Here is a 19,896-nt window from a genome sequence, read left to right on the forward strand (position 1 = left end):
GATATTAGGGGTTTGTGTTGTGTAGGGATCTTTAAAAAATTCTAATCAAACAGAATCTGGCCTATAATATGAAGGTAGAATTGGATAAAGATGGAAAATATTGCCAGTTTAGTCTGACTGACTGAAAGAACTTTGAAAAAGGAAAAACAGAATTGACAAGTAGAAGATAACGAGAAGACAGTTTTCAAATAATCTAAGTGTTTTGTAATTGTTCTTAAAAAGTTAAGCCGTAAAGGATGCAAGGATAGGGAGTGAGTGAGGTGGCAAAGGGGAGGTCCATCATTAGAAAAACATTTTTTTCTTCATTAATTGGGCCGTGCCCCTTGTAATTTTTGCAACCCTGAAAATGCAGTGCTTATAACTCAGGCAGTTTCCTTTCATTTGGTCACCTAAGGTGGTCCTAAATTCTGTGGGACACTATTTCCTTTTTCTGGGTTGAGTGAATTTCCGGGTAGTTTCAGAACTGCCCAGTAGATGGCAGTGTGTTCTAGTATAAAAGGGATGCTCGTTGTCTTTCCTGGGACCTCACCTCAATAGCAGGTGGTTACAGGTCTGGGTAATAGTTATATGAAGTTAGTAATAGAGTTAGTTCATGTAACACTTGCTCTAGGAGCGAAAGTCAGACAGGGAAACATAGCTAAGCAGCTATTTGCTCCACCAAGGAGTTTGGAAGGGTTAGGAACCCGCGGTATTCAGGGCCGCCAGTTCAGGGACACAAGTGGGTGAGCTCAGGGGCAGGTAGAGTGCCAGGAAGCAAGACACCACAGTGGCTTGTGCTGGGAATAATAGAAGTGAGTTACCCCTTAGCAGGGAAGTTCCCTGGAGATGGTGCATTTTGTTCAAGAAGCTATTTCTCATTATTGCTTTATTTGTGAATGTCTGCCAAATCTTTGATTGAACCAGCAATTTTATTGACTGAAGTTCAATAAAGAAGTTAATTTATTTTTCACAAGACAACAGTGGTCCTGGCCATTTACCCAAGCTGTTGGTTGGCAGAGATTCAACTTGTGTTCTCCTGAACAGGCTGGGCTGATACCACCAGAGCGAGCAGAAAAAATATAACATTGTGTTACAGAGACTGAGAGTTGCAGGGAGTTGTTCCCCAGTTTGGCAGTTTGAAGTGCCCTTTATGTATTGCACACAGCCCACGCAAACACTCCTATTATTACTACTACTACTAATACTATTATAAACACCCAAGGGTGCGCTACATAATATACCGACCAGTTTAATGAAGAGTGACTGTGCTCCCTACAGCTATAACCACTATAGCACCCCGAGGGGCGACGCGCCTAGCAGAGGCACTGATTTAATATATAAAGTTGGCCGCAGCATTAAGTGTAGATTCAACTGATAGAAGTCAGTGGAGGGGAATGCCAATTTACAGAAATGAACTACTCATTAGCTAATCACTCTGAGCCTGCGGGCGCGTTAGCATTCCTGTAACCCTGGCGCTTTCTGTTTCAAGTGTTTTGGCCAAAGCAAATCTTGCTTAATCCTACAAAAATTAGTGCTGAGTAGCAAGGTCACACTTGGGTGACTTTCTGAGTGCTGAGAAGACAACCCTGAAACCACACTGGCCATAGGCAAAGAGCACAGCTTTCTCGCTAGAACATCACAACGTAATCTGCCATTGTCTGCATAGCAACAAAAAACAGAATTGTTTCCTATTAATGATTTTCTTGCATCGTTATCAATATGCAAGTGCAATATTTTATAGAGAAATTTGGGAAAATGTTTTTTTTTCTAAAATACTGTTCACTACTCCAGTCATGGGAAGCAAATCATGAAACTGGTGGGCTGGAATATTTGCGGAAGATATATAACTAGCAGTGTCATATATATATATATGTGAAGTTTTCCAAATTCCAGCAAATCCCAATGCTTTGTGACAGCTTGAACATTTATGTACAGGCCGAGGCTGATCCATCTTGATGTCGGAATATAATTGTACACATGGTTAAACCCAGAGAAAAACAAAATCTAGGCAGGTATTACTGCAAAATATATGTTACCTCTATCTATACATTATATTTAATAATGAACATGTTTCCTCCTTGCATGAAACCAACAGAAGGATATTCTGTCTCACCAATCCATTTTTTTTTTTTTTGCTAGAGACGCGGGTGGCTATTTTTCCTCTGCTTTCTGATAGATAAGGAAAGCTATTTTTATTCACTCATATGGCAATGCTTTTCTCTAAGATACTGCCGGCTTATTAAACAGAGTAAGGCTATATCTGCAGACGCCAAGCTGGAACCGGTGCCAAGCGCTGCTTTGTGATTGGCAGGCTGCCATTAAGCTCCTTAGAGGGTAAAATGTCTCTCACTTATGGAAATATTGCTTTCCGCAGTTGCATGCTTCACGGTGCTCAGAAAAAGAATCTGGGATGATAACTGTGCTTTTCGCAGTGTCCATAAGTGCATTTCTAGTGGATATGACTGAAAATGAAAGAAAAACGATAGCCGGTTGTATATATGGTTATCCAAACCGTATTGATTAGGAAGGTTACATTATACAGAAGGCATTCTGGCCGTTATTCCGCCCTGCAATTCTGCCATGACTGTTTAATAAAGCATGGGAGGCAGGTGAAAGACGAGTACATAGGGCATCAGGATTGATTCATTCTGCCGCATAAGGACTTTTATATTCCTAAACAAAAGGAAACCCACTGCAACTTCACCCATAGAAAAGTATTCTACAGTTTATTTAATATTACCCTGCATATGCATTTTATGGATTATTCATCACGGTCACATAATGCCAATCAGCCCCACGTATGACCATGTGACCTTCACTGTTTCCTGTCCTGTTGCTAATTGCCCCCTTGTTCTTGCTTGCTGCCCACAGATCCTCTCTGATATACGGCATGCTTTTGGCATCTCTTTTCATGATCTTTCATCTACTAGTAGCTATTTAACCCTTCAGGTTTATGTGATTGTTTAATGTCCTCTGTATCTGCAGTACAAGGTATTGCTTTTCCTGCTTCATTTATGCCCTGTAAATCAGAAGTTCTCGAATGAGTCACAAAGCTTCAATTTACTAAATACTGGTGGAAAAAGATAACATGCTTCTTGATAAATGTCCTTCATAAAGGGGAATGGCACCCAAACACAACTTTAGCTTTTTAGTAAACATCATTTCAAGCAACTTTGCTATATACATCATTAAAAAATATGCAGCCTTTTCATGAATTTTAATGTAATAATACAGTTTAGTTCCCTAAGCCCGGCCCCCTGTTCCCCTGCTGATCTGGCTGACTACTTTGAGACTCAAATAAAATATAAAAGTAGTTGACTGTCCTCAGCCTGCCTTCAGCCTGCATCCTCCCAATCCCACAATTCTCTGCTCACATTGTGTCAATAAGGAAAGGAACATCACAATGCAATGCATTATGGGTAATGTAGTTCCTCCATGCTGTCTGTAAGCTGTGAAGAAGTTGTTACAATTTGTAACATCAGTGTTTTAGTCCCTCCTCCCCTGCCAGGAGTGTTAAATGATGCAAGAGAAGCAATTTTTTTTATTCATTATTCATATTTTTCAAAGGAACAGATTACATTAAACGGTTTATTAGGGGTTTCTGTGCTGTGTGGGGCTCTTTAACACATTTTGGTTCGGAAGTCTATTTACTGTGTTACCTGATAACACACTGAAACAGGGGAAGGGGCAGAAGACATTTTCAGTTAATGGCAAACTAGGTTAGTTGAAAGCAAAAATAATATTAACCCCACCATTCCCCTTACACTGTTTATTGATTTGTGTTGGGGGCAGGGCTGCTGATTACAAGACTTAAGATATATTTTGTGATTTCTTTATATTTATGGCAGTGGTTTTCAAATGGTGCCCCCACCCCTAGAGCAAGGCCAGTAAGGGTCCCCTTACACGGGCTGATAGAAGCTGCCGATATCGGTCCCTTGGACCGACTCGGCAGCTTATCGGCCCGTGTAGGGGCAGAAACGATCGGACTGGCCGACCGATATCTGGCCTGAAATTGGCCAGATATCGGTCGGGCAGGTTAGAAAATCCCGTCGGATCGGGGACCGCATCGGCTCGTTGATGCGGTCCCCGAACCGACTGCCCCATTGCCGCTTGCAGAATTCGATCGTTTGGCCCCAGGGCCAAACGATCGAATTCACCGACATGCCTCCCCGATATCGCCACGACATCGCCAAGCGAGCGGATCTGCCCGTGTATGGCCACCTTTAGAATAAGAACTGTCAGAATGGTCATTTGCTTGTACTATTTGTTTGTTCAGGGGCTCACAGTCCCTCCCACTACAGATAAGAAACTGATTTATATTTCAATTAGTTCTCACGCTCACCTGATTGAATAATAGGTTTGGGTGCTAATGCCCCGAACTTTTTTCACTTTTTTCTCTCTTCGTTCTGGGGAGTATATGCTCATATGTAAATTCAAAATGCAGGATGTTCACTCGCCACTTAAAAAGCCAAGCTTGAAGTATGGATGGTTTGGGGTGAAAATGTATTTGCTGTTCTATATATTTCTGGAACTATCAATGACTAATAAATCTGTACCTTTTTTATTAGATAAGGGGGCCCTGAACCAAGACTGGACCTTCGAGTGGTGACTAAAGCTTGGACCTTCAAGCTGGGCTTGAACTTAAAAGGTGTCACAACCAATTACTTAAAGTGTCCATTTGGTCCAGTGTTCAGGTGGGCAGTTTGGTCAGTTTTAACCTTACTGTCCAACCATGAGTGCATGGGAACCTATGGGAGAAGGCTCTGCAAACTCCAGTGCCAAATCAATCAAGCTCAAAATTACACCTGCCTTTTGTCAGTGCATTAATGGAGCATCAACAAATAAATGTGCAACTGGGCCATTGACTGAATGATCCCATCACTGCTGTAGAGATTAATTAGTAGTTCCTTAATTAAAACACCATTTATGATCCCTATATTTTCCAAAACACAAATTGCATCTAACTAGGCTATTCTAGAAACAGTAAGACTAGCCATGGATTTCTGCAACAGCTAAATTCACCCATTAATATTCACCTAGATAACATAAATAGGTGGAATAATGACTGACAATCTGTCAAGTCAGTTTTACTGTTTGGAAATGAGTTCATCGTCTGAATTGCATTGAATTTCCTTTTGCATGAACCCTATGTTTTTGATATATTGGCGTTGAGATGCTCTCTGTAAGCTGCTATAGTCTTATGCTTTCTGCCTCTTACTACATTTAGGTGGGAAGGTAAACATAACCATATCGCAAAGGACTCTTAAAGGGGTTGTAAACCCTACCATAACACTGTCCTACTGCGCCCCCTAGTTTTGCTATAGACGTTGCCAAAAAACTTCATTATAAATGCAAAATAATTGACCAGTGATAATGCCAGTTCCCAGCATCTTGCTGTTATCCTACATATAGAGATAATTATGTCATTTTTTTTCCATTCATTACATGACACAGGAATGAGATATGGGGATAAAGGGACAGACTTGTTCAGTGCTGGGAAACTGTGCTTAATGCTCCCAACTCCAATTGCTGGAACAGAGAACAGGGAGCCAGATTTACACAGATCAGCTGGGATTCTCATTGGAGGATTTCTTTCATTTTAATGCAGTCACTGGGCCTGGATCTTTTGGGGAAAGTTTTGGAAACGTTTTATTGTGCAATGTTGCTTTAAGAATACAACCCTGATGTTACTGGACTACAGCTCCCAGCATGCCTCACCCTTCATTATATGTTACATTATTCTGGGATTTGTAGTCCAGCAACAGATGAGTACAGTTTGGTTGAGCAGTGCAGTGCAGCAGGGTTTATTATCCCTTTAATGATCTATGTATCCATAGTAATAGCTTCTCTGCAGCAGATGAAAATACCAGGCTAGATATACTGCACATAGCATCCACATCAATACATCATATCCCCATCTCTTTTAATGAGCAGGACCCCCTACCTCCTGTATCAATCAGCATTTAAACATAATTTGTATATTTAATGTATGTACTTTTCCATTGTACAGTGCTGCGAAATATGATGATTCTTTATATATACACAATAATAACATTGCATTAAAGCCCTTCTGTTACTTTTTATGCCTACCTTTCCAAAACTGAAATATACTAATGATAAAAAGAAGTTCATGGATAACATAATAGGAGACAGTCACTAAGGGGATTCTTTATATATACACAATAATAACATTGCATTAAAGCCCTTCTGTTACTTTTTATGCCTACCTTTCCAAAACTGAAATATACTAATGATAAAAAGAAGTTCATGGATAACATAATAGGAGACAGTCACTAAGGGGATTGTGTCCATGGGATCTATCGGTGCAGCTGCAAAACTCAGTTTTGGGTGACTTGTTCTTAAATTGTATAATTTCTGTTTTGTGGTGACTATATTATATTGGGTGGGATGGCCATAATCAGTGATGAGCGAATCTGTCCTATTTCGCTTTAGCATAAAATTTGTGAAACAGCAGAAAACTTGCGTAATGCGCCTCCTGCACAACATTTTTGACAGGCACAACTTTTTTTTGAATGCAACCTATTTCACACAACCGCAACTTTTTTTGAAGTGACCAGTCGCACTTATCAAAAAGTCATGCAGTAGCCGCATTCCGTGAGTTTTTCTCTGCAGTTTTGCTAATTTTTCTTTACGTTTTGATACAACCCCAGCTTGTGGTAGCCGCATTCCATGAATTTTTTGCCGCAGTTTTGCAAATTTTTCGGTGACGCGAAACGGGACTGATCTGCTCATCACTAATTATGGCCATCCCACCCAACATAACCATGCCACCATTGTTACTTAATATTCTGCGAGATACAAGTTTTGGGGATTAAAACAGCACAACATAACTTAATTAACAACTAAAATAACCATTGTGTACAATATAACATAGTCACGACAAAACAGTCATTATACAATGGAAGAACAAGTCACAAGTCCCTTAGACTGACTCGGCAGCTTATCGGCCCGTGTATGGGCACTAACGACCGGCCTGCCTGTCCGACATCTGGCCTGAAATCGGCCAGATATTGATCGGGCAGTCTTAAAAATGTAGTCAGATCGGGGACCACATCGGCTCGTTGATGCGCTTCCTAAAGTGACTGCGCCTATACCCGTCGTTCTAATTCGATCGTTTGGCCCCAGGGCCAAAGGACCGAATTAGCCTGAAATAGCCCGATATCGCCCACCCGTAGGTGGGGATATCAGGAGAAGATCCGTTCGCTTGGCAACCTCGCCAAGCAAGCTTGTATGGCCACCTTAAGAGTTCTCTTCCTAAACTTGCTCTATGAACCTCCTAGTAGGCTTACTGCATGGCCATCAAACCACAACCTTTGATGTGACCACAATGTTTTTTTGACGCAACCACAACTTTTTTTGACACAGTTGCACAGTGTTGGACTGGCACACCAGGATACAAGGAAAACTCCCAGTGGGCCCAGGTGTCAGTGTGCCCTCTTGCTTCTATCTACTTAACCTATTTTATTTTTGTGTGGGTACAAGGAAGCTTGATAGATGGAGTATAGTATGTAGAGAAAAGGATAATAAATAGTTTGAGGGAGGAGACAGGGCCGGATTTCTGAGGCCGCCTCCTATGGCTGCCTGCCCGCCTACGTCAACAATGAATGCACGCAACCCCCAACCCCCCCCCCATGCATGCGCGTCACAACTTTATACGGAGCATTGGGGAGAGGACGCGCTAAAGTTTCTGCGTGTCCTCTCCCCATTGCTCGGTATGCAAGCAAAATTTTCCTGTGCAGCAAGGCAGCATGCCGCCCATAAATTTCTGCCGCCCTAGGCCTGGCCTTTGTGGCCTCACCACAAATCCGGGCCTGGGAGGAGAGGAGGAATTAAAGTTTTGAGAGTGGGTCCAGGGTTTTCTGGTGGGCCCCTGCCATCTCAGTCCGACACTGCAGCTGCGACTTTTTCCTCACTTTTGTTATGGCAAATTCTTGCGGCAGTTTTGCAAAAAAAAATCGCCCATGGAGAAATGCAGAATTTTGCAGAAAATCCATGCCTGGCAAAAAAATTATCACTAGCCATAATTGATGCAGCCTCAGCTTTGTGTAAATTATGGCTTTTTTTCTACTGCAACTGGAATAATTCATTCATTATATATATGGATATATATCTTATGACTTGTTCCAGTATTTAGTCATTCAGTTATTCAAGAATGGGACCAGCTTTCATATTAGCAAACTGTAGGATCTGGCTTAGGTCAAGACCTTCACATATATAACACAATGATCATTTAAGTTTGTCTAGACAATTCATGGGAAAAAAACTGATTATGTTAGACAGTAATGAATTCTTTTATGCAGAATCGTATTCTGCCATGTTAGACTGATTGTAAGAATGAATTCCGGAAATAATGAAGTACATTTACCACCAGACGTCTGGGAGGTGAGATACCTGCTTGCAGGATATTGCAGTTTTAATTAATTTTTAAATTGAACCTTCAGTACAGATTTTCCACAGTAACAAGGAACATAGGGATTTATTATACAAAGTTGTGAAGCCACAAGAGTAACTCTGCAATGTATATTTAAATATTTAAGTTCTAGACTGGGTGCTAGTCAAATAGAAAATAAAGTTGGAACAAGAGGGCACCCAAAGGTTTTGAGTTATAATTAACCACTGAAAATGTTATTTTATTTATTATGCAGGAGAGTCTACTTTAATTACATATCTATTAAGCCATTCATCATAGTCATAATAACAAAGATTAATCTAAAGTCTAAAGGTGGCCATACACGTGGCGATCTGACGATGTTTCGTACGACTGTCGGTCGCACGAAACATCGTAAGATCCGCCACACACCATTCAGGGCTGAATCGGCAGGTAAGGAGGTAGAAACAATAGGATTTCTACCTCCTTCTGCCGATTCAGCTCTGAAGGGAGAATTTTGGTCAGGCGCCTTCTATGGCGCCCGATCAAAATTTTCAAACTGGTCCGATTGGCGAGTCGTCCGATATCAGCAGCTTCCTGCGATATCGGTCGACTCGCCAACATGCCATACACGCACCGATTATCGTACGAAACGAGGTTTCGTACGATAATATCGGTGCGTGTATGGCCATCTTAAGTCTAAAGCAACTGGATATGCTGAGTAATCTTGAAAATGTTTTACTACTTATCTGAACAACAGTCCATCTGAATGGTTGGGAATTCCTTGGGATATTAAACCCTTTAGGGCCTGGGATCCCAGTTGCATTGGGGGAAGAACTGCAATTTATTCTCCTAGATAAACCTGAAAGTCCAGCCTGAAGGATGAAATTTGGGGTGAACTATAATTTGCTGATAGATACAGACATATTTCCCAAATATATCTACTATTTACTATGATGAGCTACAGTGACCAAAGGATGGACCTTCAAGTGGTCTTTGAGCTATGGAAGTTTAACAACCACTTGTGTAGGGTATTACAGTAACCATAATCCAGTGACATTGGTTCCATTTATTTTTTCCATCTGAACCTAACTGAGATGAGAAATTTAATAAGGTCACCATTATCAATCACAATAATACCATGTTTGAGTTACATGCCCAGGAGTGTATATTGTTGTGAAACAAAGTTAAAGATGTTTAAACAATATTGTATTTATTTGATTAAATGGGAAAGAGGAGGGGGATTCTTTTGTTTCTATTTGATATATACAGCATACAGGGTCTATCCTTGTATCAATTACATTTGATGCATAAAGCGGTGCTCAAATCTGCTCAATGAACAATACCGTGTACCATATGTACCAGACAGGGTCGGACTGGGGGGTGAAGGGCCCACCGGGACTCCTGTCCCAGGGGCCCTGCAGGTGCCCCCAGCCAGGCGTGTCCCCTAACCCCCCTCGCAGGGCCCCCCACCCAACGTCCTACCCCGAGCGTGTAAATTTAACGCGTCAGGTGAGGAGCAGTCGGGAGGGGGAGCACCGGCAAGGGTCGGGTCTGGGCGGCCCATCGGCCCGGCGGCCCAGTCCGACCCTGGTACCAGATTGCACACACATCCAGCAAATGTGCTACTATCTTTGATTTTATTGAGATCTCCACACACATCGTTTCGGGCGATCCTCCCCCTTCCTCAAGTGCTTCTCATGTGAGGAACACTTGAGGAAGGGGGAGGATCCCCTGAAATGTCATGTATGGATAGCTCAGTTAAATCAAATATATTAACATATCTGCTGGATATGTGTGCCATCTGTCACATATGGTATATGGCAGAGTCTAGCCATTTGTTTCTTTTGTTAAAGCAAATCACTCTGATACCCTATGTTGTTTTCAAAAGAACTACAATAAAATATATCTGAAGTCATAAATATATGCTAAATAAATGAAACATACTGCCTCCATATTGGGTTCAAACTGGCAAATAATGATCAGTAAATGCCTTTATATGAATTATAGATCTCAGATTTAACATGTTTGCTGTGTGCTGTGGGGATCTAAACACTCAACTAAAGACTCAAATAAAGAATCAGCCATACTCAGGTGTTGATGGACTAAAGATCCCAGCATACTGGGTCACCATTCTTCCTATTAGAATCCCATCTGTATAAATCTGGTTCCACATTCTTTATTTCTCCAAACATATAGGTATAGGAAAAGCTCGGGACCAAGGGTATTCTGGATAAGGGGTCTTTCCGTAATTTGGACCTCCATACCTTAAGTCTACTAAAAAATCAATAAAATGTTAATTAAACCCATTACGAGGGTTTTGCATCCAATAAGGATTACTTACATCTTAGTTGGGATCAATTACAAGGTACTGTTTTATTGCTACAGAGAAAAAGTTAATCAGTTTTAAAATTCTGAATTATTTGATTAAAATGGAGTCTATGGTAGAGGGGCTTTCCTTAATTCGGAGCTTTCTGGATAATGGGTTTCCGGATAAGGGATCCCATACCTGTATGCGTATTCAAGATAACAAGATCAAGATGAATGTGTGATAACAGCACACAGAGCTGGAAAGCAACAATATCATTGGTTAACCTGCTTGCACCTTAATTACTATTTTTGTCTTCTACTTCAGAGAACTAGGGGGTGCAGTGGGACAGTTTTATAGAGGGTTTAGTTCCCCTTCCAATGAGAATCCCAGCTGATCTGTGTAAATCTGGCTCCCTGTTCTCCAGCAATTGGAGTTGGGAGCATTAAGCACAGTTTCCCAGCACTGAACAAGTCTGTCCTTTATCCCCATGTCTGATTCCTGTGTCATATAATGAAGGGAAAAAATGACATAATTATCTCTATATGTAAGATAACAGCAAGATGCCTGTCACAGTGCTGGGAATCAGCATTCTCATTGGTCAATTAGTTTGCATTTATAATGACATTTTTGATTAGTATAGTTCTCATTGGTGAATTTTTTTGCATCTATAATTATGTTTTTTGGCAACTTCTATAGCAAAACTAGGGGGTGCAGTGGGACAGTGTAATGGTAGGGTTTACAACCCCTTTAAAGTGATTTGTTTGCACTACAAAACAAAACATTTTTAGAGATGCGATCATCACTGCCAGCATACAGTGTATAAAAGCAATAAATATTGTTTTGTCTCTAGAGCAAGATGGTTCTGGGAACTATCTTCATATTTATACCGACTTCCTTTATGTAAGTCTACTTTGTGGTTATAAAAAAAAAAGAAAGAAAGTGAAAAAAACCCACGTTGGAAGTCAAAAACCCATTTGTGGTATTTTTCCATCCAGTCGTTTTTTGTCTCAGCAGAACGAAGCAAATAAATACATTAATCATGTGCACAATTACCTTCTTTTTAGAAAGCCCCAAACAATCATTTGCTAGCGAAACATAACTGCAACACAGCAAAACAACTACATTTTGAAATAATGTTTGCACCTTGCAAATCGCTATCATTTTATCAAATAGAGATTGGTACAAAGCAATTTGCTCTGCTAAAATTGCACATTTTGCTTAACTGGCCATTACAGGTGGTGAGCAGATTAGTGCATATCTGAAGTTTTACTTCACCATTATGCATGAAGACTCTTTGTTTTGCAGGTATGGGATCCCTTATCCGGAAACCCGTTATCCAGAAAGCTCCGAATTACGGAAAGCCCATCTCCCATAGACTCCATTTTAATCAAATACTTTCGAATTTTAAAACTGATTTCCTTTTTCTCTGTAGTAATAAAACAGTACCTTGTACTTGATGCCAACTAATATATAAATAATCCTTATTGGATGCAGAACAATCCTATTGGGTTTAATTCATGTTTTATTGATTTTTTAGTAGACTTAAGGTATGGAGATCCAAATTACGGAAAGACCCCTTATCCGCAATACCCTTGGTCCCAAGCATTCTGGATAACGGGTCCTATACCTGTATATGTAGGTATGTCTTTATTTACTATATATAGCCCTGCTAGAATATTTGGCATTTTGGCTGTATGGCTCTACACCAGGGGTCCCCGATCTTTTTTACCCGTGAGCCTCATTCAAATATAAGAAGAGTTGGGGAGCAACACAAGTATGGAAATGTACCTGGGGGTGCAGAATATTGACTGTGATTGCCTATTTGGTAGCTATATGGACTGGCAGCCTACAGGAGGCTCTGTTTTGCCAGTACACCTGGATTTTATGCAACCAAAACTTGCCTCTAATCCAGAAATTCCAACATAAGCAGCTACTGGGAGCAACATCCAAGGGGTCAGTGAGCAACATGTTGCTAGAGAGTCACTGGTTGGGGGATAACTGCTCTACACAATCCAGTTCAAATATTTGCAGTGGCTACTAAACTAACTAATCAGATTGCCCCTTGTAGCAAATTAGAATAGTCATTGTCATACACCATATTCACTAGAAGCCACAAAGTTCTCTTTGAAGCCTTTTGTGCCAGCAGCTTGAGGGATAATTAAAAATAGAGGCAGCAGCTCTACAGCAATGCCATCCTGCCATCCCTTGCTTGGTCCTTGGGGGTTTAAAGATGTACTTACAGCTGCAGTTAAAGAGCTAATTCCCTCCAGAACAGCTTCCTACTGTATCTGCTGTGAGCTGGTAGCTGGGGAATAAAAGGCAGGCACATTTTATACAGGTTCTCCTATCCCCTGGTGTACAACAGTGCTTAGAGGGTTTATTCTGAGAGCCTCAAACCTGCATTATAATAAGATAGTTGGTAGCCTGCTAGCTCTCCCAGTATGAAGACAAAGGAAGGACAAAATATACGCACCAATATTATTGTACAAGACAAGGTGTGTATAGTGGGTTGACGAGGCATCTGATATCGGCAAAAGCCTTGCATCTTGCCAATCGGGCAGGGTGGAAAATGTAGATCAGCAGTGGGTTAATGCTGAATCATCAGATGGGGTACCTGATGTTTCTACCTGCATATCTGATGATTCAGCTCTTAACGTTAGTGGGGTGGATGTGTAATGTGTATGGCCACCTTAAGGCCTATTTCCATTCCAGCCATCATATAGTTCCGCTGCCCACTCCAGCCCAAAGAAACAGTCTGACAGCTGTCCCTGCCATCAGCAGGCTAATTGCTGCATATATTGAGGAGACATCAACCAACGAGGTAAAGGGCTAGACACCCACATCATTAAAGGGGAAATCCATCTAAACCGAACTTAAGCTTAAAAAAATATGCAAACTTTTCATGATTTTTAATGTAATAGTATAGTCAGCCTGCCTTCAGCCTACATCCCCAAATCCCACAATCCCCTGTTGATGTGATGTCAATAAGGAAAGGAACATCACAGCGCAATGCATTGTGGGTTATGTAGTTCCTGCATGCTGTCTGTAAGCTGTGGAGAAGTTGTTACAATTTGTAAAATCAATGTTTTAGTCCCTCCTCCCCTGCCAAGATTTCAAAGGATGCAGAAAGAGCATAACTGTTTTGCAGCTGGATTTCAGCATATAAAATGGTATTCATTAGTCTTTGAAGGAAAAGATTAGAGTGGTATATTAAGGGTTTCTGTGTTGTGTGGGGCTCTTTAACAAATTTTGGTTCAGAAGCTGGAGTTTCCCTTTGATATAGACACTAGTGGCCAACATTACAACCCCTGCTCTTACACCACTAGTAGATAAGTTGTACCAAACAACTAGAAGAAAGCAATTATAGGGGTAAACAGGTTTTATAACTACTCTAATTGTTTCACCTCCTCCTATATGACTTTTACACTTGGCCATTTCTCTGTTGGACATCTAAAGGAGTAACTTGAAAGAAAGAAATCATTCTTGTTAGGTAAAAATTCAATATAAATTAAAAATACTCTTTCGAATACATATTAAAATGTAACATACGTGTAAAGTGATTTGAGCTGGATGGGTTGACGCTGTCGCTGCTGTCCGCGCTCTCACTGCTAGAAATGTCATCGTCGGATTCCTGTATAGAAGAACAAGGGGAAGAGCCTTCTACTTCTTCAAATTTTCTCTTTAAAATTCCGCTCATAGCTGCACTGCTGTTGCATATACCTGCAGGAATAAGACAAGAGTTGTGTGAACTGGCCGTGCATAACCGACAATCTGCTGGCTGTAACTATGGAAAATTTGAAACGAAACGGGCAGCTGGGATCAGATTAGGCAAGCCGCAGCATGTGGAGATAATCCAAAATTCTAAATAAAGATTTGCTTCCATTCATGAAAAAAAAGACACAAAGTTTATCTCATACGGAGCCACTTCATTGGTTCTCTATGATTGGAAGCCAAGCTCGCAGCTGCAGTGAATGGGAAGCAACTTTAGGCCGCTCTTGTTATTAGGGCACACCGAAGCAATTGCCTAGAGATGCTATCATCGACCCAAGCTTATCATGTTTGCTTCAACAGCAATAGTTTGCAGGCCAGGGCCAAAAGGAAAATAATAAATAAATAATAATATCAACAAATGGCAAACCAACAAATACATTTATAAGCACTACTTATTGTATATTTTATTGTATTGGCTGAAATATTTGAAATGAGAAATATACAGAAAGTTATAGTTTTTTTCTGTTGCCAATGTCTCTTTGAACCTCTCCACATTTACTTTGCAACCTGTCTTGTAGGAGTCACTAGCACGTGATTCTGGGTAAGTTAAGAAAGAAGTCCATCAAGTTCAACCCTCTCAAGTAAACCTCAGTTACACACATAGAACCATACTGACCTATCTATCCACTCACATACAGACCCATACTGACCTATCTATCCACTCACATACAGACCCATACTGACCTATCTATCCACTCACATACAGACCCACACTGACCTATCTATCCACTCACATACAGACCCATACTGACCTATCTATCCACTCACATACAGACCCATACTGACCTATCTATCCACTCACATACAGACCCATACTGACCTATCTATCCACTCACATACAGACCCACACTGACCTATCTATCCACTCACATACAGACCCATACTGACCTATCTATCCACTCACATACAGACCCACACTGACCTATCTATCCACTCACATACAGACCCACACTGACCTATCCACTCACATACAGACCCATACTGACCTATCTATCCACTCACATACAGACCCACACTGACCTATCCACTCACATACAGACCCATACTGACCTATCTATCCACTCACATACAGACCCATACTGACCTATCTATCCACTCACATACAGACCCACACTGACCTATCTATCCACTCACATACAGACCCATACTGACCTATCTATCCACTCACATACAGACCCATACTGACCTATCTATCCACTCACATACAGACCCACACTGACCTATCTATCCACTCACATACAGACCCACACTGACCTATCTATCCACTCACATACAGACCCACACTGACCTATCTATCCACTCACATACAGACCCACACTGACCTATCCACTCACATACAGACCCATACTGACCTATCTATCCACTCACATACAGACCCATACTGACCTATCTATACACTCACATACAGACCCATACTGACCTATCTATCCACTCACATACAGACCCATACTGACCTATCTATACACTCACATACAGACCCATACTGACCTATCTATCCACTCACATACAGACCCATACTGACCTATCTATCCACTCACATACAGACCCATACTGACCTATCTATCCACTCACATACAGACCCATACTGACCTATCTATCCACTCACATACAGACCCATACTGACCTATCTATCCACTCACATACAGACCCATACTGACCTATCTATACACTCACATACAGACCCACACTGACCTATCTATCCACTCACATACAGACCCACACTGACCTATCTATCCACTCACATACAGACCTATACTGACCTATCTATCCACTCACATACAGACCCATACTGACCTATCTATACACTCACATACAGACCAATACTGACCTATCTATCCACTCACATACAGACCCATACTGACCTATCTATACACTCACATACAGACCCATACTGACCTATCTATACACTCACATACAGACCCATACTGACCTATCTATACACTCACATACAGACCAATACTGACCTATCTATCCACTCACATACAGACCCACACTGACCTATCTATCCACTCACATACAGACCCATACTGACCTATCTATGCACTCACATACAGACCCATACTGACCTATCTATACACTCACATACAGACCCATACTGACCTATCTATCCACTCACATACAGACCCATACTGACCTATCTATTCACTCACATACAGACCCATACTGACCTATCTATCCACTCACATACAGACCCATACTGACCTATATATTCAACCACATACATAAACCATATATACCAACATCAATACTAATAGTAGATTTTAGCATCACAATAGCCTTGGATATTTTGCTTGTTCAAGCCCCTCCTAAAGGCATTAACATAATCTGCCATCACTCCGAAGGACATTCCGCAACCTCACTGGTTTTCCATATGAGGGGCCTTTTCATAATTTGGATCTCCATACCATACATCTACTAAATAATCATTTAAATATGAATTAAACCCAATAGGACTGTTCTGCCTCCAATAAGGATTCATTATATCTTAGTTGGGATCAAGTACAAGGTTATATGTTATTATTTCAGAGAGAAAGGAAATCATTTTTGAAAATGTGAATTTGATTAAAATGGAGGCCATGGGAGATGGTCTTCCCATAATTCTGAGCTTTCTGGATAATGGATTTTCGGATAAAAGATCCCATCTCCACTTACTTTTAAAGTCTTTTCTTCACAAATAATTTACTGATCATCCTAAAGGGTGGACATCACCCTTCCCTCACTGAATCATCAATGTTATTTCTGCTATTGGATAAGAAACATGTGGTACCATGGGGGATTCATGGGCCTCCCAACAAACTGAAAATAGTATGGCATTTGAGTTAAATGACAAATAGGGCATTTTATTCAAAGACCAGGAGGTTTGCAGCCCTTTTCATAAATACACCTAAGAAACACCACTGCAGCCAATGCCAAAACCTGTGCCCTCAGAAACACCTTTTCCATTCCGCTGCTACAGATTAATAGGAAAAAGAGCGCAATTAGTTCCTTCTGTGCCACGACAGATGTGTGCGTATCCTGGAGGAGAACGCACTCGCTGTAGCTTATGGTTGGCCTTCTGGTTCTCCTCTCTCTTCTTTCCACGAGCAACACATGAAATGCTGTAATCCCCTCAGCATGGCTCAAAGTCTAACTCTCCAGACATTCTGGGCATCAGCATTGGTCCAGATGGGGCTGAGCAATATTGCTATCTTTCAAAGTGTCATGATAAATATTACATTAGTATTAATCTGCATTCATGGGATTGTTTTCCCTTTCTTAGGTAGAATGCCTTCTTCTTTATCATATAATTGCATGGTCTCTCTCAAATTCACTCTGGTTCTTCTTGGGAAAAGCTACAATTAGCCCTTGTGAGACACTCAATGGGTTCATTTTGCTGAACTTTCAAAGGTAAGTCAATAAACCAAACTTGTGCTTTAGCTCTGGCTCAGTTCCTCCACCAGCTGAGAACAGATCCTGCCAAACCATAAATGCTAGATGGGCCTGAAACATTCACTAATTCTGTTGGCAGCAGTGTTTTATAATTGCTGAGTTATTAACGAGCAACAATGGAACAGGGCCTCTTAATTAATCTGAAATAGCTTTTTATAGAACTTGTGCAGTATGTTATACATACAGGTATGCATTTTCCCCCTTTTTGTATAGAGTTTTTAATCTGGAGATCATTGGAGTGAGCAAAATAGTTTTTGATAAATGTATCAGGAGTTTATTTTACATAGATTTACATCCAAATTCAAAGGTTCCAAGGAGCTATGTGGGTTTATATAACATTTGTAATGCATGGAGCAGTACAGAACATCAGTACAAAAAAGGAACTTTTGTAATTGGGTCAGTGTTTAAATAATATAAACAGGTATCAGTGGTTTTTGGCAGGGACCTCCTTCCTACATGGCACGCAATCTTATTTATTACTATGATATTTATTACTATGATATTACTAGGTAGAATATCACATTACAGAGTCATCTACTGCTGTAATTATTAGTGATGAGTGAATTATTTTGCCAAGACAGATAAAAATATAGCAGATAAACAGATAAACACTTGGGAGTGGACTTCTTGAAAAGCATTGGTTAAACCAGGGATCCAAAACATTTTTTACTTACACAGCCACACTGAGATATAAAAGGTGTTGGTGAGCCACACAAAAGAGGCCAAATAAGGACTGTGATTGGCTATTTGGTAGCCCCATGTGGACTGATACCTTGCAGAATGTTCTGCTTGGAGTAAAACTGTGTCCCTTTGCTTCCAAAAGTTGCCTCTAAGCCATAAATGTAAAAACAAGTACAGGTATGGGATCCCTTATCCTGAAACCCTCTTTCCAGAAAGACCTGAATTACAGAAAGCCTGTCTGCCATAGACTCCATTTTAATCAAATAATTCAGAATTTTAAAACTGATATCCTTTTTCTCTGTAATAATAAAACAGTACCTGTACTTGATCCCAACTAAGATATAATTACTCCTTATTGGGGGCAGAACAGCCCTATTGGGTTTATTTAATGGTTAAATGATTCCCTTTTCTCTGTAATAATAAAACAGTACCTGTACTTGATCCCAACTAAGATATAATTACCCCTTATTGGGGGCAGAACAGCCCTATTGGGTTTATTTAATGGTTAAATGATTCCCTTTTTCTCTGTAATAATAAAACAGTACCTGTACTTGATCCCAACTAAGATATAAATAATCCTTATTGGATGTAAAACAATCCTATTGGGTTTAATTAATGTTTTATTGATTTTTTAGTAGACTTAAGGTATGGAGATCCAAATTACGGAAAGACCCCTTATCCGGAATACCCTTGATCCCGAGCATTCTGGATAAGGAGTCTATACCTGTACCTAATTTGAGGCCACTAAGAGCAACATCAAAGGGGATGGTGATCAATATCACGAGCCACTGATTGGGGATCACTGGGTTTGACTAATGGCTGACCCTGGAGAAATGGGAATGTACACCTTCCATAGCAAAATATTCTTAGATCACAACCCCCTGCATTCTGCAGCATTACAGTATATTATAAAAGGATATTCGTTATGGGATTTATAATCCAACTGTTGGTATGGTTCTTAAAGCAACACTGCACATACACAATGAAACCTGTTATCAAAACCTGCTCTTATTATTTACATTTGACAATCTTTTCTTGGTTTCATACAGTTGGCCCCCCTAAATGAACAAACAATAGCCAAGGCAGATAGAAAATCAAAATAGCAAGTTTAGAAATATGACAGCAAAAAAACACAGTTAAATCCTATGTTCAAAAATAAGGATAATTTTAAGATGATTATCACTTTCATTGATTGTAAGCCTGAAATTATTATTACACCAAATCAATGTTTGAAGAAGCTGATTAGAAGATTAGCAACTATTTTCGCTGGAGAGATGTGTACGTACTGCATTTTGTGGCCTTTTAGAACTTGACAGTTTGTAGATTTAATTGACTG

The 19,896-nt window shown here is 40.5% G+C and overlaps 1 protein-coding gene across 2 annotated transcripts in view; it reads right to left on the minus strand.

The window, feature by feature from the left end:
- Nucleotides 1–19,896, minus strand: part of csrnp3 (cysteine-serine-rich nuclear protein 3) — a 98,620-nt gene that overhangs the window by 20,554 nt on the left and 58,170 nt on the right. For both annotated transcript variants that reach the window (XM_031893602.1, XM_004917703.4), the window contains one exon: nt 14,229–14,399. In XM_031893602.1, coding sequence (XP_031749462.1) covers nt 14,229–14,376 — 148 coding nt within the window. In that variant the 5' untranslated portion in view covers nt 14,377–14,399. The remainder of the gene's footprint in view (nt 1–14,228; nt 14,400–19,896) is intronic.

This window comes from Xenopus tropicalis, chromosome 9 (assembly GCF_000004195.4).
Source record: "Xenopus tropicalis strain Nigerian chromosome 9, UCB_Xtro_10.0, whole genome shotgun sequence".
Lineage (NCBI taxonomy): Eukaryota > Metazoa > Chordata > Amphibia > Anura > Pipidae > Xenopus > Xenopus tropicalis.